Here is a 22,140-nt window from a genome sequence, read left to right as displayed (position 1 = left end):
AGCTGGGGCATCTTCATGTCGCAAACCATAGCACATCTCTGACTTAATTCCTACAAGAACTGAAATAATCTCTTAGAACAACTCCTAATCTGCTTGAAACACTCCAGTAATGTTTTGATAAATTGGTTGAGTGGTTAGTTGCTCTTGCTGTTAAAAAAATCTGCATCTGATTTCTAACCTCAATTTTTCCACTCTTGCCTTCCAACTATCACATTTTGCTTATTAGATCAAAGAGCTTTTTTCTTTTACAATTTTCTGTGTAGGTGTTTGGAGACTGCTTGTTCCTGAATCTCCTCTGGAGTAGATTGAATAGACAGAGCTTTTGTCTTTTGGTATATGGTAGGGTTTTTATTCCTTTAATGTTCTTGTGGATCTTGTGAACCCTCTCCAGTTTTTCTACCTCCCTGAATTCTGGACAAGAGAATGGGTCGTAGTGGTCCATCAGGAATCATGCCATGCTGTGTACACAAGTAAAATGAACACCCTTCTACTTCATATTTTTCTCTTTCTAATATTATATCACTTCTTTTAGCCTCAATGTTGCACTGGAGGGTGATTATTCAGCTGATAATCATCTAAATCTTTTTCAGAATCACTGCTTCTAAAGGTGCCCTCTGTCCCATAGTGTTGCCTGCTTGCCTCTGACCCGCCTTAGCTGAGTCAGCGTCCACGCATCCTTATCCCTAAGTACATACTATTGAACATACTGTTCATGGTAGAATACATTTATAGACCACAGTAAGTGAGATTTACAAAAATGTCCTCTAAGAGCAGCTCCTACTGACTCAGTGTAGCGAGAGCGGCTCCCCTTTGTGTCTTTAGGGCAATTGCTGCTCATGGAATAGAAGAGTTTTGGTTTATATCTCACCTGCTGCAGTGCGCGGCGTGCACAGAGCCCAACCAGCCGAGGAGTGCCTGCGCTGAGTGAAACCTGCTTGGCATCTGGCCATCTATTGGCAAACATGGCAATCCACTTTGCAGGTGGTCCCTTGCTAGGAAATGAATGAAGTAACATAGATAAAAGAGTCAACCTGAGCTTTCTCCTTCCCAAATTTAAGCTGAACTCCAGAGCTTTTCAGAAGCTGGAAAATGTTCAGTTGCGCTTAGTTTCATGTCTGTTGTGCAGCTGCCTCAGCATGTACAGGTTCCAGCTGGGACTAACCGAGAATCACTGAAATGCTGTCAGGAATGCTGATCCAGGAGGCTTTCTGTCCTGACCTGAAGTGCAGAAACTCTCGTGAGAGCTCCTCTTCTCAAGAGATTTTTATTCTGCTTTGTAGGCCGAAAAGAGGATTAACAAACATCCAGACAACATATTTATATGAACTTAGTTTACAAATTAATTTAAGCATATAGAATTCCAGTAACTATCCTACTATTAAAGTCTACCTAGAATCTGCAGAGGATAATAATACCAGTGCGGTCTATATTTATTCTTTGTGTTCAGGAAGTGTTTGCCACCTTCATTAAATGACTTGCTAATCGTTCACACTGTAGCATGCTGTGCAGGAGAAAGAGATAAAATATGCAGGTTTAGTTGTTGCTGTACGTTAAAGTTGCAGAACCACTACTCGGCATTTGTTATCAACCTGAGCTCCCTGGAAACTGAGTACAACCAAGAACATTATGAATTTCTCCACTCTTTGTTATTATTTCTGGTGAACCAGAAGGATGTCAGTTACAAACATGCCGTGTTTTTAACCCATTTGGGGCCAATTATTTTTTGATCTAATTATTTCAAATTCTGTAATTAGCTCCAAGGCTACACAAGCAAATAGTCTAGAATGTCTTTCATAAAAGCTAGCCTGCACTAATTCAGCACTAGCAGTGGACTTTAAATATATTCCTTGCCTTGTTTTTCTCTACCTTTCCCATCTAGAGGTCACACCAGTTATCTCCAGTATGGTAATACTGCCCCCTTCATTTTGCTAGTAGAGGGCAACTAAGGGTTAACATTTCTTCCTATTCATTAATAGCTGTGCATAGCCTGTGGGCTAGGCAGTGCAGGGCCCTGGAGTGGGTAGGCCACCATGCCCTGGCGTGGCAGCCACAGCGCTGCCCTGAATTGCATTCACCCCGCTGCTATAGCAACAGGTTGAAAATTCATCTGTCTGAGCTGTAGTTGCCTCCATTCAGAAATGTCTGGTTTGCAGACAGCTTCATTGTCCTCAGGACAGTTGTCTTTCCATGAGCTTCCAATGAAGCAGCTTCTTCCCGAAGACAAAAGGTCCAGCACAAAGAAGAGACTAAACAGGACTAAAAGTTTTGAGGAAAAACTCTCTTAATTTACATTTTAACTGTAGGATAGAGATGAGTAAAATAATTCTGCCTTTTCTGAAATGCCACTTCATGAAGGAGGAGAGGAGGCATAATTAGATTTTGCTGGGATTTGCTCATTGCTTCCTGATGCCTTGTGAAACTATTTACAAGGAAACTGGCTAGCCCACAAGACTCTGTGGCACAGTCTTTCACCCCTGGGTAGTCAAGCTGCTGCCATCTGATAGCTGCTCAGATCCTGTGATAAGAGTTGGGTTTCAGTCTATTTTATGGGGAAACCATTTTTCATATCAAAAATCATCAGCTGAATTGATCGTAAGGAACAGTTTTGTTCACACCCTGCTCAGAGAGTTTAAACACAGAATTAACCACATGTCAAGTAGATATCTTATTTTCCTTGAGGCTGCCTCCTTATGTTGTGGTGCACAGATGATGGGGAAAGTTAGGGGGAGGATACTGCTGAGTTAGTAAATACAGGATTTAGTCTTTCAAACTGTCAGCCTTTCTGCAACATTAAAATTCTGATTCAAATAAATACACTCTCTTCCAATATAATCTCTTTTCTTGTTCCAAGCAGAAACCTTCACCTTCATTAAGCCAGAATGAGGGCAGAATTCTCCTTCATGAGTGCAAATGTTCGTACATGTGCTCCTTAGCAAATCATACAAGAAATACCATTTTCATGTGAGATGTTAAATTCGGAGCTTTCCATAAGGGGCCTGTTCTTGTCCACTTGGCTGGCCTTTTCCTTTCTAGCATTTGGCCTCAGTTTGACCTAGGTGAGTGGTATCAACCTGCAAACTGCAGTCACTGGGGAGATGCAGCTCAAAAGGTCAAAGATTACATCATGTTCCTAAATCCCATTAGATACTTTTTTCTAGCATTGTTAACCCAGTAGAAGCAAGCTGAGATGATCCTAATGGTACATTCTTCACCTGGCATCTATTTCAGACACTTTATCCATACCTTATCCCAGTAAACCAGTGGGCAAAAAATCCCCAAAAAACTCATTTTCATAATGTAGAAAAACAATTGTGCAACATTATCTTATGAAGAAAAATTCCTCCTTTCTCAGGCAGTGATCAGCTTATTTCTCAAAACATGAGAATACAGTGTTTCCCTAGGGAACTGAGGCAGTCACTCTTGTTCATAGCAGTGCTGGTCTTTTTATGTAACTCCTCTCAGGCCTCCTGCAACAGTGAGTTCCAAAACTTAGTAAAATAGTGCTTTAGGGTACTTTTATTATCTGTTAAGAGTTTGTTGCCCATTCTTTTCCTGAATGTCCTTCTGATGTTTTTATAGGAATACACTGATAATTATTTTTCATTTTATAGTCTGTATACCTTTCTTTTCAAACTCAGCAGTCACAGTCCTCTTAGTATCCTATCCTGTGGTCCTCATTTCTCTAATCACTGCTGTTTCCTTCTGGCAGACCTTAATTCTTTCAGGGTGGTTCTGCGAAATCTCGCACAGCCTTTCAGAAAGCTGCGCTTTGTTTACAGGGCACAGCTGCTGTGGGGCCCCTTTTGTTGTCTTTTGCATCAGTCACATTCTGTGCTCAGCTCTTGTCTCGCTGCCGGCCACCAAACTGGCTGCACAGCGCTCGAGGTACTTCCCCTTTCGTCTGATAAAGGCACGAAGGTTTACTATAACATTGGCCATCTTTCTTGGTTTTCACCTGTAAATTTCTCCTGTACCCTGAAAACCTGCTAGGTCTCATCCACATTACAAGAAGGCAGAAGTTTCTTTCTGCTTAGTTTTCTGTGGTAGGGAATTGCCCTGACCTTATCAGAGCCACATGCCATCCAGTCTCTGTACCTGCCTCATTCCTAGGAACTGCTATTCCATGACAGAAATTTTCAGGATTCCTTGTCCCTCACCTTTAAAGCTGACAATTTATTCCTTTCATATACTTACACATGTGCACATATACATATATATTTATATATACACACACTATATATATACACATATATATATCTATATGCACACACACACTATATATATGGCACTTAATTCTTATACCACACTGAGATGGCTGATATTTGGGGACTCTACTTCTCCACAAGATTATTTTAATGTTCTCTGCTCTTTGTTTCTATCTCGCAAAGAAAAAGAGATGACTGGGCAGATTCCTCTCCCTCTCAAAAGAATGCAGAGCATCATTTGGGGAAGAAGGGAATACACAGCTTTGTGGTGGTGGAGGGAGCTGAGGACTTAACAAGAAAAGAAATCAGCATAGTTTATAAGTTATACAGGACTAGCGTAAGAGAATCTGGGCACTGCATACTGTGTGTTTTGCCCACAGGTGCAACTGTATCTTGGGAGAGAAGATGCCTGCTAGAAATGGAAATATAGGAAGTTAGAATTTGTGCAGAGAGGAAGGAAGCATGGGTTTCCTCTTCACTTCTCACCACAGATCACTATGAAAATACCATGGTTTTTTTCTTTCCAGCCTTCGTACTTGGGTCTCTTTTGGTAAGACTCTCTTATTCAACAGTGAGGTTCATACCTAACTCTTCTTTGTAAACACACCAGTATGGCCCAAGGGAGAGAGGAAGAAATGACTTGCTGGATCATTCCTGTCTGGCAGCTTCCATGGAGTGGCCCTAAAAAACCCTGTGTAGTGTGGTGGCTACACACACACACACACACACACAAAGGAAAAACAGATCTCCAAATGACATAAGAAAGATAACAGCCCAGTATTTGGTTCTGTTGATTTCCTGCAATTGTGAATAGTTGCACAACATCTGGGCTTTTACGATGGGAGCCTGGGCTGAAGGAAAAGGCTGTGTTAAGGGATTCCCAGGCTAGGAGCTGATGACTGAGTGTGCAAAGTGGGGAATGGCCTGATAAGTCAGAGCAATACATCATAAATGAGAAATTCCCTTATAACAGAGCCTCCTGGACTTGTGGGCAGCTACCTTGAGTTAGAGATGAGGTGCCGATAGTATCACGAGATAAGTGACAAGACTCTAAAACTGCCTTATAGCAGGAGCAGTTAACTAAAGTGTATTTAGATGAACATGCCCACAAGCTTTCTCTGTCCTCACCCATTCTCAGGAACCCTTTCATTACGTACATATGAAAGGTGAGCTGGATCAGCTCCATCAGTTCCAGAAGCTGGCTTAAGTTGTGAGACTGTCTTTAGTATGGTTGTGCTAGTCAGACTGGCAGGGCAGACTTTTGAACTACGATTGCTGATACAACCATGCTATGAAAGGTACTTTCCAAGGCAGCCCTTGTAACATGACTATAATTTTCCTGGATGGACAAAAACTCAGAACAGTCTTTAAATGTTACTGTAAAGGAGGCTAAAGTCAGGTTACTGCTAGTGGAAGTATTCCTTCTTATGTCCTGTGTCCATAAAACAACTTACTCAGCGTAGATCTAAAACACATCTTTAAAACACGTCCTCAACAGGTGAAAAATCACCATGCAGAACCCTGATTCAACCCTGCAACCACTTCAGCAAGGGCGTAATATGGATTTGGAAGACAAAGAGTAAGAGTGTTTATGAAACAAATTGGTGCCCATCTGAGTATAACAAGCATGGTCCAGTATCTTTTAAATCAAGAGTCTGCTTTCCGAGGTCTCAGTAACTGTTTGGAGCTGGTAAAGCTTTTTCTTCCAGGGTTTCTCTCAGTATTTTCATGCAATGCAAAACTTTTCTTATTTGGGATCTCGGAGCAACCCCATAGGCCTTAGTTTTATCAATCTATTTCTTCCTGAGCAAATATTTAGGTCTTTCTGGTGCACAGTTTAAAAGAGTGGGTACAAACAATCCTCATATCCTTATAATCACAGGATGAGGAGCAAGCCCCATGCTCATCAGAGAGTCCTGGAAAAACACCATCTCTTCCCATTTTATAAATGTTCTCCAACCCACCTTACCACTTGATCTCAATGTCTCAGGCCTTTGTCCCAGTCCCTGCAGACTCCTTGAAGCAAAATCAGACATGAAATACTAGCAGACTAATACAGATACTTGAATCATCTCTTTATCTCTGTTTTTGTATAATATTGTCAACATGTCTACCAGATAGTGATTTTTTGGTCTTCCAGGATTTTGCAAGGCAGACGCATTCAAAAATGACCATGTTTTAAATCATTAATTCCTATTATAGTTTTGAAAGCATCACTATCAAGAGCTGATAAAAGCCATTTGTTCCAAATATGATCGGTTTTGCCCCCTATCAATATTAGGTCAGTCTGAACCTCTTTTTGGCAGAGGGAACTATGCCTCTCTCTCTCTCTCAAAATATTTGTCTTGCCTAGATCTCAGGAGGGAGTATTTTGTTGACTGTTGCTTGAAGTCTTTCTAGCTTAACTCCAATATTTTTGGTTTAATCCTTCTTGCTTGTAAATAGTGTGGATAGTGCTCTGTTCCTCTGTATAGAGGAGGAACAAACAGCTGGGCATGTCTCTTTCCAGTTCACAGACAGTCCTGTGCTTAAGCATCCAGTCTTTGGTGTCAAAGCCATATTATTGCTGCAGTTTCTCTACCTTTCTGCTTGCTCTCATCCAGATATACTCGCAAGCGGCCAGTACACAAGAATATTCCTTGGCTTGTATGCGTTAGTTTTTGCTCAGCCATGGGCCCTAGTTTCTACTGTCTCCAATCATTTTATTCCCTGAAGGATCTCCTTTGCTTATTCCATTTATCCTGAATGGTCCCTGGAAAGCCCACAAGTTTTAACATGGTTTATGATTGCCTGTTCATCAAACACACTTGACAACAGCCATTAACACTTTCCATTGTATCAGCATTTTTGCTTTGCTACAGAGAGGAAACTTGCAGAGCAGAGAACATAAATTGCTAACTGAAGGTCACTTAAACAGCAGCACAGGTCAGGTTAGCACCTACACCTTTTTCAGCCCATTCCTATGTCATATCCTGTGCATCATGCTGCTTCTCAAACACCTGTGATTATCATTTTTTGTTGAGGGTGGGGGTGTTGCTTTGGTGGATGCATCCTCAATGACATCTACATGGATTCAAGCGTTACATGTAGATCAAGCTACTCTTTTTGTTTTTGTCACACTGTTTCCAGCTTGTCTTCTTCAGTCCTTCATGTTATGCATCAAAAATCTACCTAGGAATTTAAAACAGACTTCACGTAACATTATAACAAGGCTGAGACATGGCTTTGCTACAGCTCCTCTCACCTTAGCACTGAGCACCTCACATGTTAATTAATATACCTTCACTGTAGCCTGAAGCTTCCACATGCTTTGTCCTGCATTGGGTCAGGAAGGACTGGCCAAACTGGCTACCATTGCATGGTTAAATGATCTTCTCTGCATTTTAAAACAAAAAATGTTTGCATAACAAGTTACAGGGGGAAAAAAATACTAGCATAAGCTGCAGCAACAGTGGAGCACTGTTAACTTCCATAATTTATAAGTATGTATCAGCTGTGTTGTCTATGGAACAAATCTGTCTTTACAGTCAATCAGGTAACTAAATGATTAAAATATGAACCTGAAATTTAAGTTTACACAGAATCTTACATTAGAAATCGGGAAACAGGTCTTTGGATTTTTGAAATAACTGAGCAGTGGCATAACTTGTAAATCATTTTGAGATTGCTTAGGTTAAAGACAGTGTATAAATATGAGATTGCCTCTTGTCTGGATAACCTGAGATATGCAGACAAATCTGGTAAACTGAAGCTGAGCTGCTGACTTGATATAAAACTTGATCCTGGGAAATGCCTTGGGTGCAGGAATCAGGAAGTCAGTGCTACTATTTTTAAGTGTTGTGGGGAGCCAAAATTGTTGGGCAATAATGTATTTTGGAGATAATGTATTTTAGCACTGCAACTGTCAGGTTTATCCCACGTGGTGCTGTCTCAAGCACAGAAGAAGAAACCTGAGAGGTCTGCAAACCTCTGTACTTTGTTATCAGTCCATTACACATTGCTTGCAAAATTATAACATAATGAAGTACCATATTGTCTGTGCATGAGAGATGTACACACCTGCTCTGTGCAAAAAAGAGCTTGTCAGTGCATGCTATCAGCTCCTGCGAGATGGAGTGGCATTGTCTTTGCATTTTTAGGATTGGCCATAGATTTATTCTGTTTACCAAAATATCACGAGCTTCCTGAAACTTCTTTGGCTAGCAGTAGCACTTCTCTTTCCTCATTCACCCTCAGAATGTTTCTTCATGAGCTCCATGTTTTCAGTTCAGTGGCAATTCCACTATTGAAGTATCTGCTCCATATGCTGCTGATTAAAATCAGAGGTGAAGCAGACCTTTGTAGATTGAAGCAAAGTCCAAAGTACATTCAGAAGCAAGCTGTCTTCATTTATCTTAACAAATGTACTTTGCAAAGAACTGCTTTTAAAAAATGTCATGCATGCATCATTTGTTGTTCATGTTTGTTCCTTTTTCTCCTTTTGGATAAAGATGAAGTAGAGAATTTCATTCTTCATTCAGTCTTCTTATTGAACCCTCTATTGGAACAGGTTCAGCTTTGTATTTCCCAGCTCTGCTCTGTCCCCTCACATACAGGCTTTGTCTCACCTAGCCAAATTGGGAGCTTAAGTACTCCATTCGTAGTAATAATGGCTAGCACTGAGGTGGAGTCATAGTCTTGATAACCTCTGGATTGAGCATGCTTATTGAGAATGAGGTTAGATGACACAGTGGTAAAAATACCAGTCATATCCTATGATATGTTATCAAGGATGGAAATGAAATTGCTTTGTAATAATTTGTGAATCATGTATGTACACTTAGTTGTTAAGGTGGTTACTTTATGAGTATATTAGGTGTGTTTAATAGAAAAAAGCTCTAAGGAAAAACAAGCAGGTTTTAATGTTCTCTGCACCGCTTACCTCAAATCAGTCCATAACTTGGCTCAAATGATTCCTAATTATAAAACAAGAGTTTTATGTCACATACATATTATACATTTTTTGAACAGGCATTGTCTTGCCCAAATCTTGTAAAAATCTTGAAGACTTAGTGTAATTATATTAGTCTTAATGTACCACCTTCTGGCCAGCTAATGGAAGAACACAGACTGATCTACAGGGAAAATATGTGCTTTCTAGATCAATGAATTTCAAATGTGTTTAAATCAAGCATCCTTCTTTTCTGTAATATTTTTGGGACACACTCGCTACCATTGTTTTGCACAAAGGAGGAGAACACCACATTTTGTAAGGGTGTTACAAGAGTAAACTGTATTCAATTCAATTTCTCTTCAAAGTAGCAATCTTTACTGAAAAATCAAAGAAAGCTGCTTTTTAAGTGGTAAATAGTGCTTTTGCTCAGAGTTCATAATGTCTTCTACTTATTACTAGGAAAATTGTATTCCCTTTTTAAATTCCTTATCGTCAATAACTATTGTGAAATAGCCAATAGTTATATCCAATTTGATGAAATAAATAATAGCTAAATTAATTGCGTTGCTCCCATCTCCCAGTTAATATTTAATTTAAGGAACTTTCAAATATGTTTAGCTTTCTAATACAAGAAAATTCTTTCACTACATGATTAGCCTTCTGCTCGTCCCACAGTGTTGAGAATGGCGGATATAGGCCATATGGGGACTATGGACAGTAGCAGTTTCATCAGTCTTCATTAAAATATTCAGTTTATTTTGCATATATCTCTGGATACAAAACATCTAGATATGAACTTGAGCCATGATTTTAAAATTTTATGCAAGAAAGATACAAATGTGCTGGCAAAATAAGTGGTAATAATGATGATGCTGTTTGTAGAAAGGTTTAATGTTTCTGATGTATAAGATTGTAATAAAATTTTAAGTCTTTTGGAGAGGGGCTGTACTCTGTAACTGCAGTTGTCTGTGCAACTTTGCTTAAAGAGGTAAAGAACAATAGAAAGCAATGAAAATTTTCAGAGAAGTTGGATGTTGGCTTGAAATCAATTCAGTTTACACACCAAGGAAGAGTGACAACATAAGCTGTTTCTCAGTTTTTTCTTGAAAGTGTTATGCCACCTTTGTCTTCTGCCTTCAGGCTTTTTCCTCTAACTAATGAATCCCCAAAGTTTAAGCTAATAAACAATTTAAATTAGTAAGTAGTTTCCTTACTAATGTAAATGCTAGTAGGGAGTAGTTACAGGTACTTTTCACTCTGCTATACAAGGAATTGACCTGTTGCTCTCTTGTCTGAGAAGAAATGTTGGTATTTCTTTAGGAGCAGGACTGCTTTATGGTTTTCTCAGAATTTTGGCATAACGCACAGTTTTAGAAACTAAACCCCAAAATTTTAGAAAGTAATCACATAATTCCTACATGACATGAAGATCTATCAGTTTCTTTGAGACACTAACAACCTTGTTCATGACTTATATGAACTACATCTAATTTGGAACCTAGTGTTGAAATGATAAATTGGAATTATTTGGAGACTCCATCTTTCCTCTGCATCTGTTGTGCTTACTGTGGCCCCTGGCACACAGTCACTTATATTTCAAAGCTGTATATCTCTCTGCTGTGCTATTCATATCAGGATTAATCATTAACCAACAAATTAAATTTCCAAATGGTAAATGTTTTGGTGAATTTTGGATAGTTTGTCTGTTTTTTCTTCACTGTAATTCTAAGATTACTGATATAACTTCTAGGCATTTCCAGACAAAATCCTTAACAGTGTATTTGTACACATCTGCTAAACATGGACATCTGCTGTAGGAATCTAATTTACCAGTTTTGTGCACTGGCTATGTTACAGATGCTTGGTTCTGTTTAAGACTAGCCAGGCCCGTTCTGATCACCTAACTGACTGCACAGGACAGACTGCACAACATGTATGAAACTTTTACAAAACTATGGTTATAGCCAGAAACAAACTACATAACTGAGAGATCTGTATAAGCAAAAAGGGAGTTAGCTGTACATTGATTCTGAGTTGCTGAAATATCATTTCAGTTGTTCCATACCACATCTGAAATTGAGATTTTTTTTCCATGTGCCAGATTTTAACTAATCAATGGATGTAATACAATGAAAATATTAACTATTATTACATTAATTGATGCAGGAAAGTTCTAAGGTGCAAACTAATTTTTGTTATCTTGAACATTTTCTTTACTCAAGGAATAATGACAGGGCTGTGATTGAACTTCAGACTTTGTTTAATGGGTTTCTCCCGTTGAGTAAAGATAAACAGAGAAAAGGAAAACAGGTGAGCCAAAAAAAGGACACTCATGTAGCATTGTACATAGGTGACTGCTATGTAGCTTCCAGCTGAATCTACTGCTGTTCCTATGCATAGTCTGATACCAGTCTCCTAATGGGTAGGCCAGGCTCTTGGAATGATGTGCTCTTCCTTCTTCAAGTAGCAAGAATCAATGTCAGTGAAGGAGACACAAGCCAAATAAGTAATTCAGGACAATAAGGCACAGTAAGCACCAATGCCTGAAGTGCAGTAGTCCTACCTACCCATAAATCCATAAGTTTGTATAGATACAGAATAATAAGAAAATGGCAAGACATCAACAAATAAAATCCACAAAATCTATGCCAACCTCTAAAGTCCTTTGGGATTTTGTTAGTGTTACAGGGAAGACAGTCCTTTTCAATAGCTTCCTTGCAGTATGAGAGCTGCTAAGGTCTGTGGGAGACTGAGTCATAATTTGCTTGTATTTCATCTTCAGTTTAGTATCTTCCTGATGACTTACATTTAAAATTAAATATAACAATTCTTATAAAACTTAGAGGCACATTCATGGGGCTAAATTCATTGAATGTGGATGAAATTCGTTGTGTTTTAAATAGAGCTAGAAGCTTACTAGTGATAATTTCTTTGTGACTTCTGCCAATTTAACTTCTTTTGATGGTTTAACTTCTTCTGGGACTTGCTGTGATGAATTTGCAGTAGTTAACCAAGGAGCAGGAACCATATTTATAAGTAATCGTTAACCCACTGGGAAGAGACTATTTAATACTTCAGATGAGAACTACTGCAGAATCAGGGTGAAACTCCACTGGGTTTTATCAGGCCACTGATTTACATGGCCTAAATTTAGATACTCAAGTTCAAACAGCTACAGTGACAGAATATGACAAGAGTATGATAAACTGAAATGTTATTTAAGGATGAAGCCATTCAACATGATCTGAGAAGCCTGTCAGGTGGGAGGAGAAAGAATAAGAAAGGGAACTGTAGTGATTAGGTCTGTGACTTTAGTCTTTCATCTTGCACCTACTTCTGCTGGTGACTTTGTCTGTGCTGTTTTTGAAATCTCTCTTCTGTTCTGTGAAATATAAAGTTAAAAACATAACTTTTTTATAGACATGTTCAACAAGCTGAATAACTAGACTGCTGTTAAATTTTTGTATGTATGTGGTGGGTTAAGCAGCATGAGTAGAGAGCATGGACTGTGTGAGCAGCCATCTCTTTCTCACAGCAGATCTTGCAGAGACACTCAAAATCTGCAAGAATGCTTACAAATGTACCTTCCAACCTGTTGGCTGTTGGTGCTGTAGGGGTTCAATGCCTTCCACCTCCTTCCCATAATCCTCACCTGTGAAAGGTTGAGTGCCCCTTTTCCCTCTCTGAAGTCCTTTCTGAAGCTAATGGAAAGAAAGTGCCCGGCAAGTTGGAAAACACATTTCTAGGAATTTCTTTAATGTTGCTGTATGCTGATTGATAGCATAGGTACCCAGAAAGCATGTGGAAGTAATAACTGATATCCTCATAGGGATATCCTCTGTGCAAAATAAATAGGTAGTAACTTCCCATTGACAAGAAGCCCTCTGTGCTTTGAGCTGCAGATAATTGCAGTTAATATCCATGGCATTTTTCCACTGTAGCCTTGTTTAGCTGGAGAAATTTAGATTGATGTCTGCAGCAGTAACACATCTGACTCTCCACCATTTACAGACCTGCGATAAACAGGAAAGCTTACAAAAGCTGGCTTGGCTGCATAGTTTGTACCAAACTTCAAGCTCTTCTCAAGTGCATAGACATAACAGAAATATTTGTTGAACCAGTTTATAGGTTTATATACAACTTATGTGACATTTACATACTTACACTGTGTTCTAGGTGAGTTCTTCGTAGTCCTTTGAGATAAGATTTGATGTGAGACAGACGTTCTGTTTAGATATTAGGAAATACTTGCATGAACCTATTCAAAAAATAAACTACCCATTTTTACTTGTCTTGAATTATTAAACAAGAGTTTAATGTTTGAAAATTTAATGATTTTAAATGATTGAAAATCAGAAGAACTGCGACTTTCCCTTCTAAACTCAAATTATGACATGACCAGTTTTGTAACTGGCATTCTCTTGTCCTGGCTGATCTACAAAGGCCAAGTCTAAAGTACTACCTGCCCGTATACTAATGTCTGGTAGACTTTCTGTAGATTGCTTTCCAGCAAAAGTCCTAGAATACGCTCAGCTATGCCAACAGAAAAATTAACAACGTCTACTTTGTTTGAGGGGCTGGTGTCAGCTATATCGGAGAAAAGTACCCCATTGGAAGCTGTGACAATGTTAAGGGTATGCCTGTACTGCACACTGAAGTAAATTAGAGCTATCTGAATTGAATGTAAATGTATTTATTCAGGTAACAGAAATAGCCTGGCTATGAAGCTCAGTCCAAGCTAATTTATGTCAAGAGGCAAAACAGACAAGTACTTAGAGATTTGGAAATGCAGGCTTTTGCTCAGATCCATTTCTCTATTAATAATCTTATCTCACTTTCTTTTTGAGAGGTCTCCAATACTTTCGTCTTCCTACTTCTGTGGTGCAGTAAAATGATACTACCTGGCTATTATAAGATGTTGGTTTAGGCCAGAATAGTTTAAATAGAAAAATGAAAGATGAAACAACAGAGAGATACAAAGCCTTCTTTCCTTGTAGTGAGTTATAAGAGATTGATCACAGTGAGACATTCTACATCCATTATAATGTAATACTGTTTTCCAGTTTATCATACTGAAACAATTAACCCCTTTTCTACTGAACACTTGTAAAGCCAGCAAAACTTTAAGAGGACTGTGGAAGGAAAAACTTGCAGTGCAGCTGGGCATTTTATTGTTCACCTGGGACTTAAGTTTCCAAATTATTTAATGGCTTAATAATGATGTTCAGGCATGTATATAATAATGTATGGCCAGTGCTGGTTGCAAGCACCACGCAGGCGGGGAGGGAGAGCTGAGCTGCACAACTGTGTGGGCAGTCTGGCACAACTTGCCCTAGAGTGCACACATTGTTGGTCTCACTGGGGAAGGAGACGCAGCCACCGTCCCCTTCATCTCCTTGGTAAATCTGCTGCTGTGTTTTGTAGCTGGGCTGGAGCAACCTGTTAGACTGGAATCTGGCAAGATCATTCAGGCAATTAAAAATGTTTTAATTTTGCAAGAAACACCCATCAAAATCATTTGCTTAGTAAAGAAATGTATGTCAGTCAGGAAGGAAGAACTACCTGCTTTATTCTGACCACATTTTGACATTTTGACCATCTTTTGTTTATGCAGAACTAACCTTTCGCAGTCAGGAGCCACTTTCTGTCTGGGTGCAGTCTGTCTGCACCCTATCAGCAAGCCATCTTCTTGTTTTATTTTGTAGAAAGGAATTTTTAAAACACTGAGGAAGGCAAAGGAGTCAAGTGATGAGCTTAACTGTTCATCTAAGGGACTGCTTTCTTAACTGCCCTCTCCCAGACCTACTGGGCTGTTGCCAGATTGAAGAATCTTTGCATTTTAAACATTAGCATTCATGAACTTTTCAAAAGTCAAGATGGGAAAAATCTCAAATCATCATCTAAGCCATCCTCTAGCAATGTCAAGATTTTTCACCATGCTATATTTGCCTTTGTAACAGAGGTTTCAATATTTCTCTTGGGATATACAGACTATTTCATCTAGTTCTCAGGAACTTTCTTTGGATGCCTAGCTGCATTATGGTGTTGTTATTTTATCCTCCCTGCTATTAGTCGTATTCTCATTGACAAAGCTAAAAATCTGTCTTTTCTAGAACAACCTTTGTATTCTTCAAATATGTGTAAACCCAACTGTATGGTTCTTTGGAAGCAGGAGAAGGTACTTCTAATTTTACTTTGAGAAGGAAAGACTCTCTCACTTCCTAGATTTGGCATTTCCACATATCAAATCAAATAACAGTTTATTGATTTCTCCATAAAAAAAAATTACACAAATGCTTACATTTATAAAACCATCTTCTCTTAATTCTTCTGCTGTATTTCAAGACATCTGTATCAAAAAGCTTTACATTTATAACTTTTTATAACGTTTTATAAATGTTTAGTTTAGAAAAAAATGTTATCAGGTGAATTCTATGTATATTTCATGTGGACTCCCAAGGATGTCTGCTCTTCTGCCTAGCTCAAACTTAACAGAAGTGTTAATATTTTATTTGTGGAATCACATTGTGTTTCTGCAAGTTAAAAGCTAAGATACAGAAAAAGAGAAAATTACAATTGCAGACAGGGAAAAGGTATGGTCATAAGAAACCCTGATCTTGTTAACACAGGAGTATTAGAAGTCCTCAAAGGAATGAGGAATGTTTTCCCAGAAATACCATAAAAGCAGGATTTTCCCTATCACATCTTTCCATTGCTTTTGCTTTGCTTCAGAGAACTACATGTTTGCTGACCAGGTCCTTGGGAAGGTATGAGACAATGTAGTGGTGTGAGTGGTGTGGACCTGTGGATCAGGACAGTATCAGATTATTTTTCATGTTTTCTTTAATTATTTTCTGGAGCTCACTTTAGGATGTGGTTGTGGATGATCAGGATTTTTTTACACAAATCTATTTATAGATTGTGGCAAAACTTAATGAATAAGGGACCCACCATTGTACCCAGTGTGGTACAGCCAGTAGCAGGGACTACAGATAGGCATTGTGAAAAGCTTGGAATGAAAGGGCAAGATGGAGAAGAAAATCTGAGAATTTGAGATAGTGCCTCTTTTTTTCTGAAAACATTTTGAAATGTATGGATAGTGTATAAAAGCCATGCATTGTTCCTGTTGTTGTTTTTCCTTTATTATTATTATCACCGCCACCACAAAACCATGGCTTGAAAAACAAATTGGGGTCATTCTGCTTCATGCATAATTCCCAATTATTATAATAAATCTTAGTACTTACAATATGTTTGAGGCAGAAGGAGACTCAAGGTCATCATTTTTGGGAACTGGTGGCAATTTAAATGCTGACTTAAATTTTGTTGTTGTTGTTGTTAATAATAATGTAAAATATGCTCACATCAGCCATGTACAGTCATACCAAAGTGCTGCTTTTTGCACTCACTTTTCTGCTTGTACTGGAGAACGGTGACTTTGGTAAAACATATGATCTATATATTTACCAGCATCTAATGCATGAATGCTAGCTAGCACTGCTTTATCATATGCAGAGCAAATCTGTGGTGCAGCTTCAGGTTATAATTTCATGCAGACTGCCCATTTTGAGAAGCATTCTGATTCATCAGCCCAGTGGGAAGGAAACTCTGTAATCTCCGAACTCTGAGAAATTATGTTCATTTTGGAAAATACCTTATTACCACTGTAACTATCTTCTCCAGAAACAGCTAAGACTGAAATAGCACAGGATGATGCAGGCTTCTGGGGAAATGTCTTGGCAGAACCTGAGACTAGGAGAATAGTGGTCATGGGTGACATGTACTGATAGACTGTGAGGACAGCTTCCACAATACAAGTCAAAAATGTGTTTTACCTTATCCTAATGTACATCCCTAGATCACAACTTCTCCTAGAGATTTTTCAGAGACATCCAGGGACTGGCTGACTATTTTCCACTGGGTAAGCCAAAGAGCCTCTCTTGTGCAATAAATGTTACCTAGGCCCCTTTTATAGTGCCTTCACCATATCCCCATGTACTTTTGCAGTAACAGCAAAAGTGCAGGCAGGTACATGGAGACGGAGTGGAGAAGTGCCCTTCCTCAGCGTTCATTTCATCTTCCCACTGGATTGTCCTATAACGTAAAGGATATGCGGACAGAATAAAGGAATAAAACAGAACAAGGAAGAGAGGGAACGAAGCAGGCAAATGAGAGAAAAGGAGTAAGTCTTTAGCATTTTAGGCAAGCCTTTTGAGTATCTTTCTTGTCTTTTTCAAGCATGCAAAGTATTGTACCAACTGTGTTTTTCTTTTAGTGGAGAGAGCTAGGTAACTTCAGAATAATTAGCTGAAATTTCTCTTTTTTCCCTCCCTCCCCTCTTTTTTTAAAGACAATTCCTCGTCTCTTCAGGAAGATGAAGAAGTAGATATGGAGGCTGTCAACTGGCAGCTGAACAACACCTCCATGAATGGGCATTCTGCTAACCCAACCACAGCTCGCTTTCCCAGCTGGGTGACTTTTGAAGACAATGAAGTCAGTTTTTCACCACAGAACCTTTCTCCCTTGAAAACAGACACCCCACCTGCAGAAAAACAGACTCCAGATGTCAACTTTAACCTCACTGCATCCTTTAAGAAAAGAGAACGTCCTAAAAGCACATTGGGTGACCTCTCCAAAATTCAAAAGCTAGATCTTTCCTCCTTAACCAAGTTGCCTTCTGTTGAAACACCACCATGGAGTGCTACTAATCCCTTCTTGGATGAATCTCTGCGAGATGTCCAACCCTCACCCATCAATCCTTTCAGTTCATTCTTTGAGGAGCGAGACAGGCGTTCCCAAAGCTCTTCTGTCTCTAGTGCTCCAGGCAAAAGCCAAAGAGACTCTCTTATTATTCTCCACCAAGAACCTGATACCATCAGTTTCCATGAGTCAAAAAAAAGTGTAATCCACACAGATGCTGTAGAGCAGCTCAAGCAGCTCCAGATTGGAGACCCAGATCACATGAGCAGCCCTACCTTGCCTGATGATGACCCCAGGATGCCACATGATCTGGATGCCAACTTATTTAACCTGGCACCAGCTCAGCCAAAGGATGGATGGCCAATGATGCTCAGGATCCCAGAGAAGAAGAATATTATGTCATCCAGGCACTGGGGACCAATATATGTCAAGCTGACTGACAGTGGATGTATACAGCTTTTTTATGAAAAGGGATTGGAGAAACCTTTCCGGGAATTCAAACTTGAAATCAATCATGAAATTTCAGAGCGCAAACTCCAGAACTATGATGAGAATGGAAGAATACACAGTGTGCGGATAGACCGCACCATTTACAAGGAGAAAAAGAAGTATCAGCCTAAGGCAGCTATTGCTCACACAGCAGAGAGAGAGCAAGTTATCAAGCTGGGGACTACAGATTATGAAGACTTCCTTAGCTTCATCAGTGCTGTGCAGGACACACTGATGAACTTGCCAACCTCATCAACAGATCTGAGCACAGTAGGACTGAACTACCAAGAAGAAGAAATCACTGTTGACGTCAGGGATGAGTTTCATGGCATCTTGGCCAAAGGAGACAATGTGATTCTCCAGCACAGTGTGCTGACCCATATCTATGTTCTCAGCTTCCTTTCTGGCCTGGCAGAATGTAGACTGGGCCTTAATGACATCCTGATCAAAGGGAATGAAATAGTTGCAAGGCAGGATATTATGCCCACTACTACCACTAAGTGGATTAAATTATACAGCTGTCGGTTCCATTCATGTGTGGATGAGGATATGTTTAATAACTCCCGTATTATCCTATTCAACCCCTTGGATGCCTGCCGATTTGAACTGATGCGATTCAGAACTGTCTTTGCTGAGAAAACTTTGCCTTTTACTCTGAGGACAGCAGCCAGCATCAATGGTGCTGAGGTGGAGTTGCAGAGCTGGCTGATCATGTCCACTGGGTTCTCTTCCAACCGTGACCCTTTAACTCAGGTCCCTTGTGAAAATGTGATGATCCGCTACCCAGTGCCAAACGAGTGGGTGAAGAACTTCCGCAGGGAGAGTGTCCTGGGGGAGAAATCTTTGAAAGCCAAGGTGAACAAGGGCGCCAGTTTTGGATCAACCAGTCTGTCTGGTTCAGAGCCAGTAATGAGAGTAACTTTGGGAACTGCCAAATATGAGCATGCCTTTAATTCCATTGTATGGAGGATAAACCGACTGCCTGATAAAAACTCAGGTGAGTGGTGCATATCATGTCTGAGTGAGTAAACTAACAGGAAGTATCTATTTTGGAAGATAGGGAATACTAGGCTTACACAGCAAGAGAGAAATCGTCATTTGTAGTATACCTAAGTACTTCAGTTAGTTACATGAAGCATTTATCTGACCCTTCATTGCAGTAGTTTTATGTATCCTACAAACATTGCTAATGATAGGGAACAAATTTAGGTTTACCAGATGCAAAATTATGCCTCCTATCTCTGTTTTTATGAGTACATTATAGGACTTCTACATCAAATGTCTCATAATGCCTAACACTGCTAGGAGAAGCAGAGGTTTCTCAGGTAACTTATAAATGTAAGGTATTATGCTATGGGACTGAATTAACAGGACCAGATAAATTGCTGTAGCTCTAGCACATGTGAATTTTTTTCCATGCTTTGCCAAGTATAGTGGGCCAGTGCTATATATTTCAACCCATGTGCTGCAACTGATGCCAATAAGGTACGTGGAATGAGGGTTGTAAGAGGAGACAAGGTATTGTGTAACCACTACAAACAAAAAAAAAGTTTTCCAAACACCAGTTTGTGGCTATGTTTTTTCAATCAGTGCAGACAGGTCCTAAATACAGCTTAACCCTGAAGAGAAAATACCAACGTAAAACCCACAAATCTTTATGTTTCTTGTAACGTGTTAATAATTAAACATTCAAATGATATGAGCAAGCTACTGTTCCCTTTGGCCATCCCTGCCATTTGTTCCACTTCCTGCCTTTCATCTGCTCTGGGCAATAAAGCTAGACCAGTCAGGTTTAATTTTTTCATAGTGAATTCCATTTTCTGATTTCTCTGATCTAGATTAGTCTTTTAAAAACTAAATGTAGGTTTTTTTTAATTAATGCTGTAGTAATGCAGCTGCCTAACCAAGTGGGTTTCCGTATTTAGGATTCCCTGAAAGAAAATACATCATTGTACCAGATCTGGCATTTTCTAAGGAGATGGGGTTTTTTTCCTGAGGTTGAAATACAGTGTCAGCAAAGCATTGATCCAAGTCTTTTAATCTTTTGGATAACATTTCAACCCAGTGAGGCCAGGTTACACCATACAAATTTGGAGCGATATCACTGACAAAAATGAAGGCTCCATGTTTTCTGTTAGTGCAGGATATAGGAAGAGAGAGTTTTGGAACTCAAGAGAAGTACTGCAATGAAAAATTAGTCTCAGGCTGTATAAGAGCAATAATATGCTTGTGAGGAAAATCTCACTATGCCATCTGCATGAGCTCTGGGAATGAAACACTGTGAAATTGGGCCTTCTGTGGCTTCTTCTCTCCAAAGATCTCAGTATACCCTATAGACTTTACAGCTGGGAAAATCAAAGCCCCCAGACTTTAACACAATTACAGAACATGCCAGTAGCACAATAGGAAAAGCAGCAGAACTCCTGGCTCTGTTGTCTACTACAAGTTGATGTTCTCTTGCCTGTTGCCACTTTGAGGGAGATGTTAACCCATGTCTCTGTTTCCTTGGTCCTGGTCTTTCCCAGTGTGAGGCCTAATCTACCCTATAGAAGGGGAAATGAATCACAGACTTGGCGCTGCTGTTGGAGCCCTGCCACAGAGCATCTAGCCATCAATGTCACCATGCAAAGCTCAGGACAGTTAATATCTGTTTACATCCTGAGAGGAAGAAACTCTCCTCACCCCTCCGATCAGGTCAGATGTAATTTCAGGGAAAGGAAAGGGCTTGCAAGCACTGTCTTGGCCAGGACACACATGAGGTATGTGAGAGGGAGGGAATCCCACAGTAATGATGGGGACAGGCCAAGTGTAATTTAAATCTGACCTTGCCTTTCAAGGACTATTTCTTTTTCTTGATGGTACTTGTCCCATCTTGGAGTTTACTCCAAGTATATGGCAAACAACAAATTAGACAAAGAGGGGTATCAATGAAGCCACTCAAAAGCACTGATTTACCAGGGGAAACTAAGGAGGTTAGTCCCACTCCTTCTTAGATTTCCCTGGTATATAGCATATACTACTAACCATATGATACAGATGTGTAGTCTACTCACAGCTTTGTGTGTGCTTGGCTGTATCCAGCCCTACCCACAAGTTTATATAATAGCTCACCTCCACCTATTTACAGAAGTATCTGTAAATGATACAGGTCCCAAGCACTAAGAATAAGAATTATTCCTTTGGCTCCCCCTTCATGCTCTCTCACTGCAGCACCTGCATCTCACCTCTAACAGCTCTCTGGCTCCCTCTCTAGATGTCTGATCTACAAACAGTAGATCTATCATGAACTGCTGAGGTGCCTGGGACCCCAGAGCAGGAGAGATGCAGAGGCTCTGCACTGCAGCTGGCAAAAAGGCTGCCACAGCCCCTCTCTCCACCCTGCCTCCAGAGCCTGGCACACAATCCTCAGCCTGGGGTGGATGCACTGCATGACCCCTCCAGCATGCGTGTCTGTCATGAAGCCCTACACACCTGTCAAAGGAGTGCGTACGTGGGCACACCTATGAGGCCCTTCATTCATCCCTGTTGTGCTCCAACACGTCAGTCCCTCACACACGTGGTCCCAGGTCTCCAGGGAGCCACCAGCAGCATTTATGCTCTACCCCATTCCCTGAATGTGGACGAATGCAGGCTCTGCATAGGCGTGAGGCATACAACACCATCCACCCTCCTTGTGGTCCAGCCTCCCTTGCCTGCCCCGAGTGCCATACCAGTGCTGCAGCGTGGCAGGGAGGCAGCACAGGGTGCTCACTGCTTGCATGCAGTTTGTAGCATCCCAGCACTCAACTTGTTAAGAATTATTTCAATCACTTC

The 22,140-nt window shown here is 40.0% G+C and overlaps 1 protein-coding gene across 2 annotated transcripts in view; it reads left to right on the top strand.

Annotated features, from left to right (window-relative positions):
- STON2 (stonin 2) overlaps positions 1–22,140 on the top strand; it is a 63,439-nt gene that overhangs the window by 31,606 nt on the left and 9,693 nt on the right. For both annotated transcript variants that reach the window (XM_067296885.1, XM_067296887.1), the window contains one exon: positions 17,489–19,324. In XM_067296885.1, the coding sequence (XP_067152986.1) occupies positions 17,489–19,324 (1,836 nt within the window). The remainder of the gene's footprint in view (positions 1–17,488; positions 19,325–22,140) is intronic.

This window comes from Apteryx mantelli, chromosome 4, assembly GCF_036417845.1.
Source record: "Apteryx mantelli isolate bAptMan1 chromosome 4, bAptMan1.hap1, whole genome shotgun sequence".
NCBI lineage: Eukaryota > Metazoa > Chordata > Aves > Apterygiformes > Apterygidae > Apteryx > Apteryx mantelli.
The sequence above is the reverse complement of the archived record's forward strand: the minus strand, read 5'-3'. Positions and strand labels throughout refer to the sequence as shown.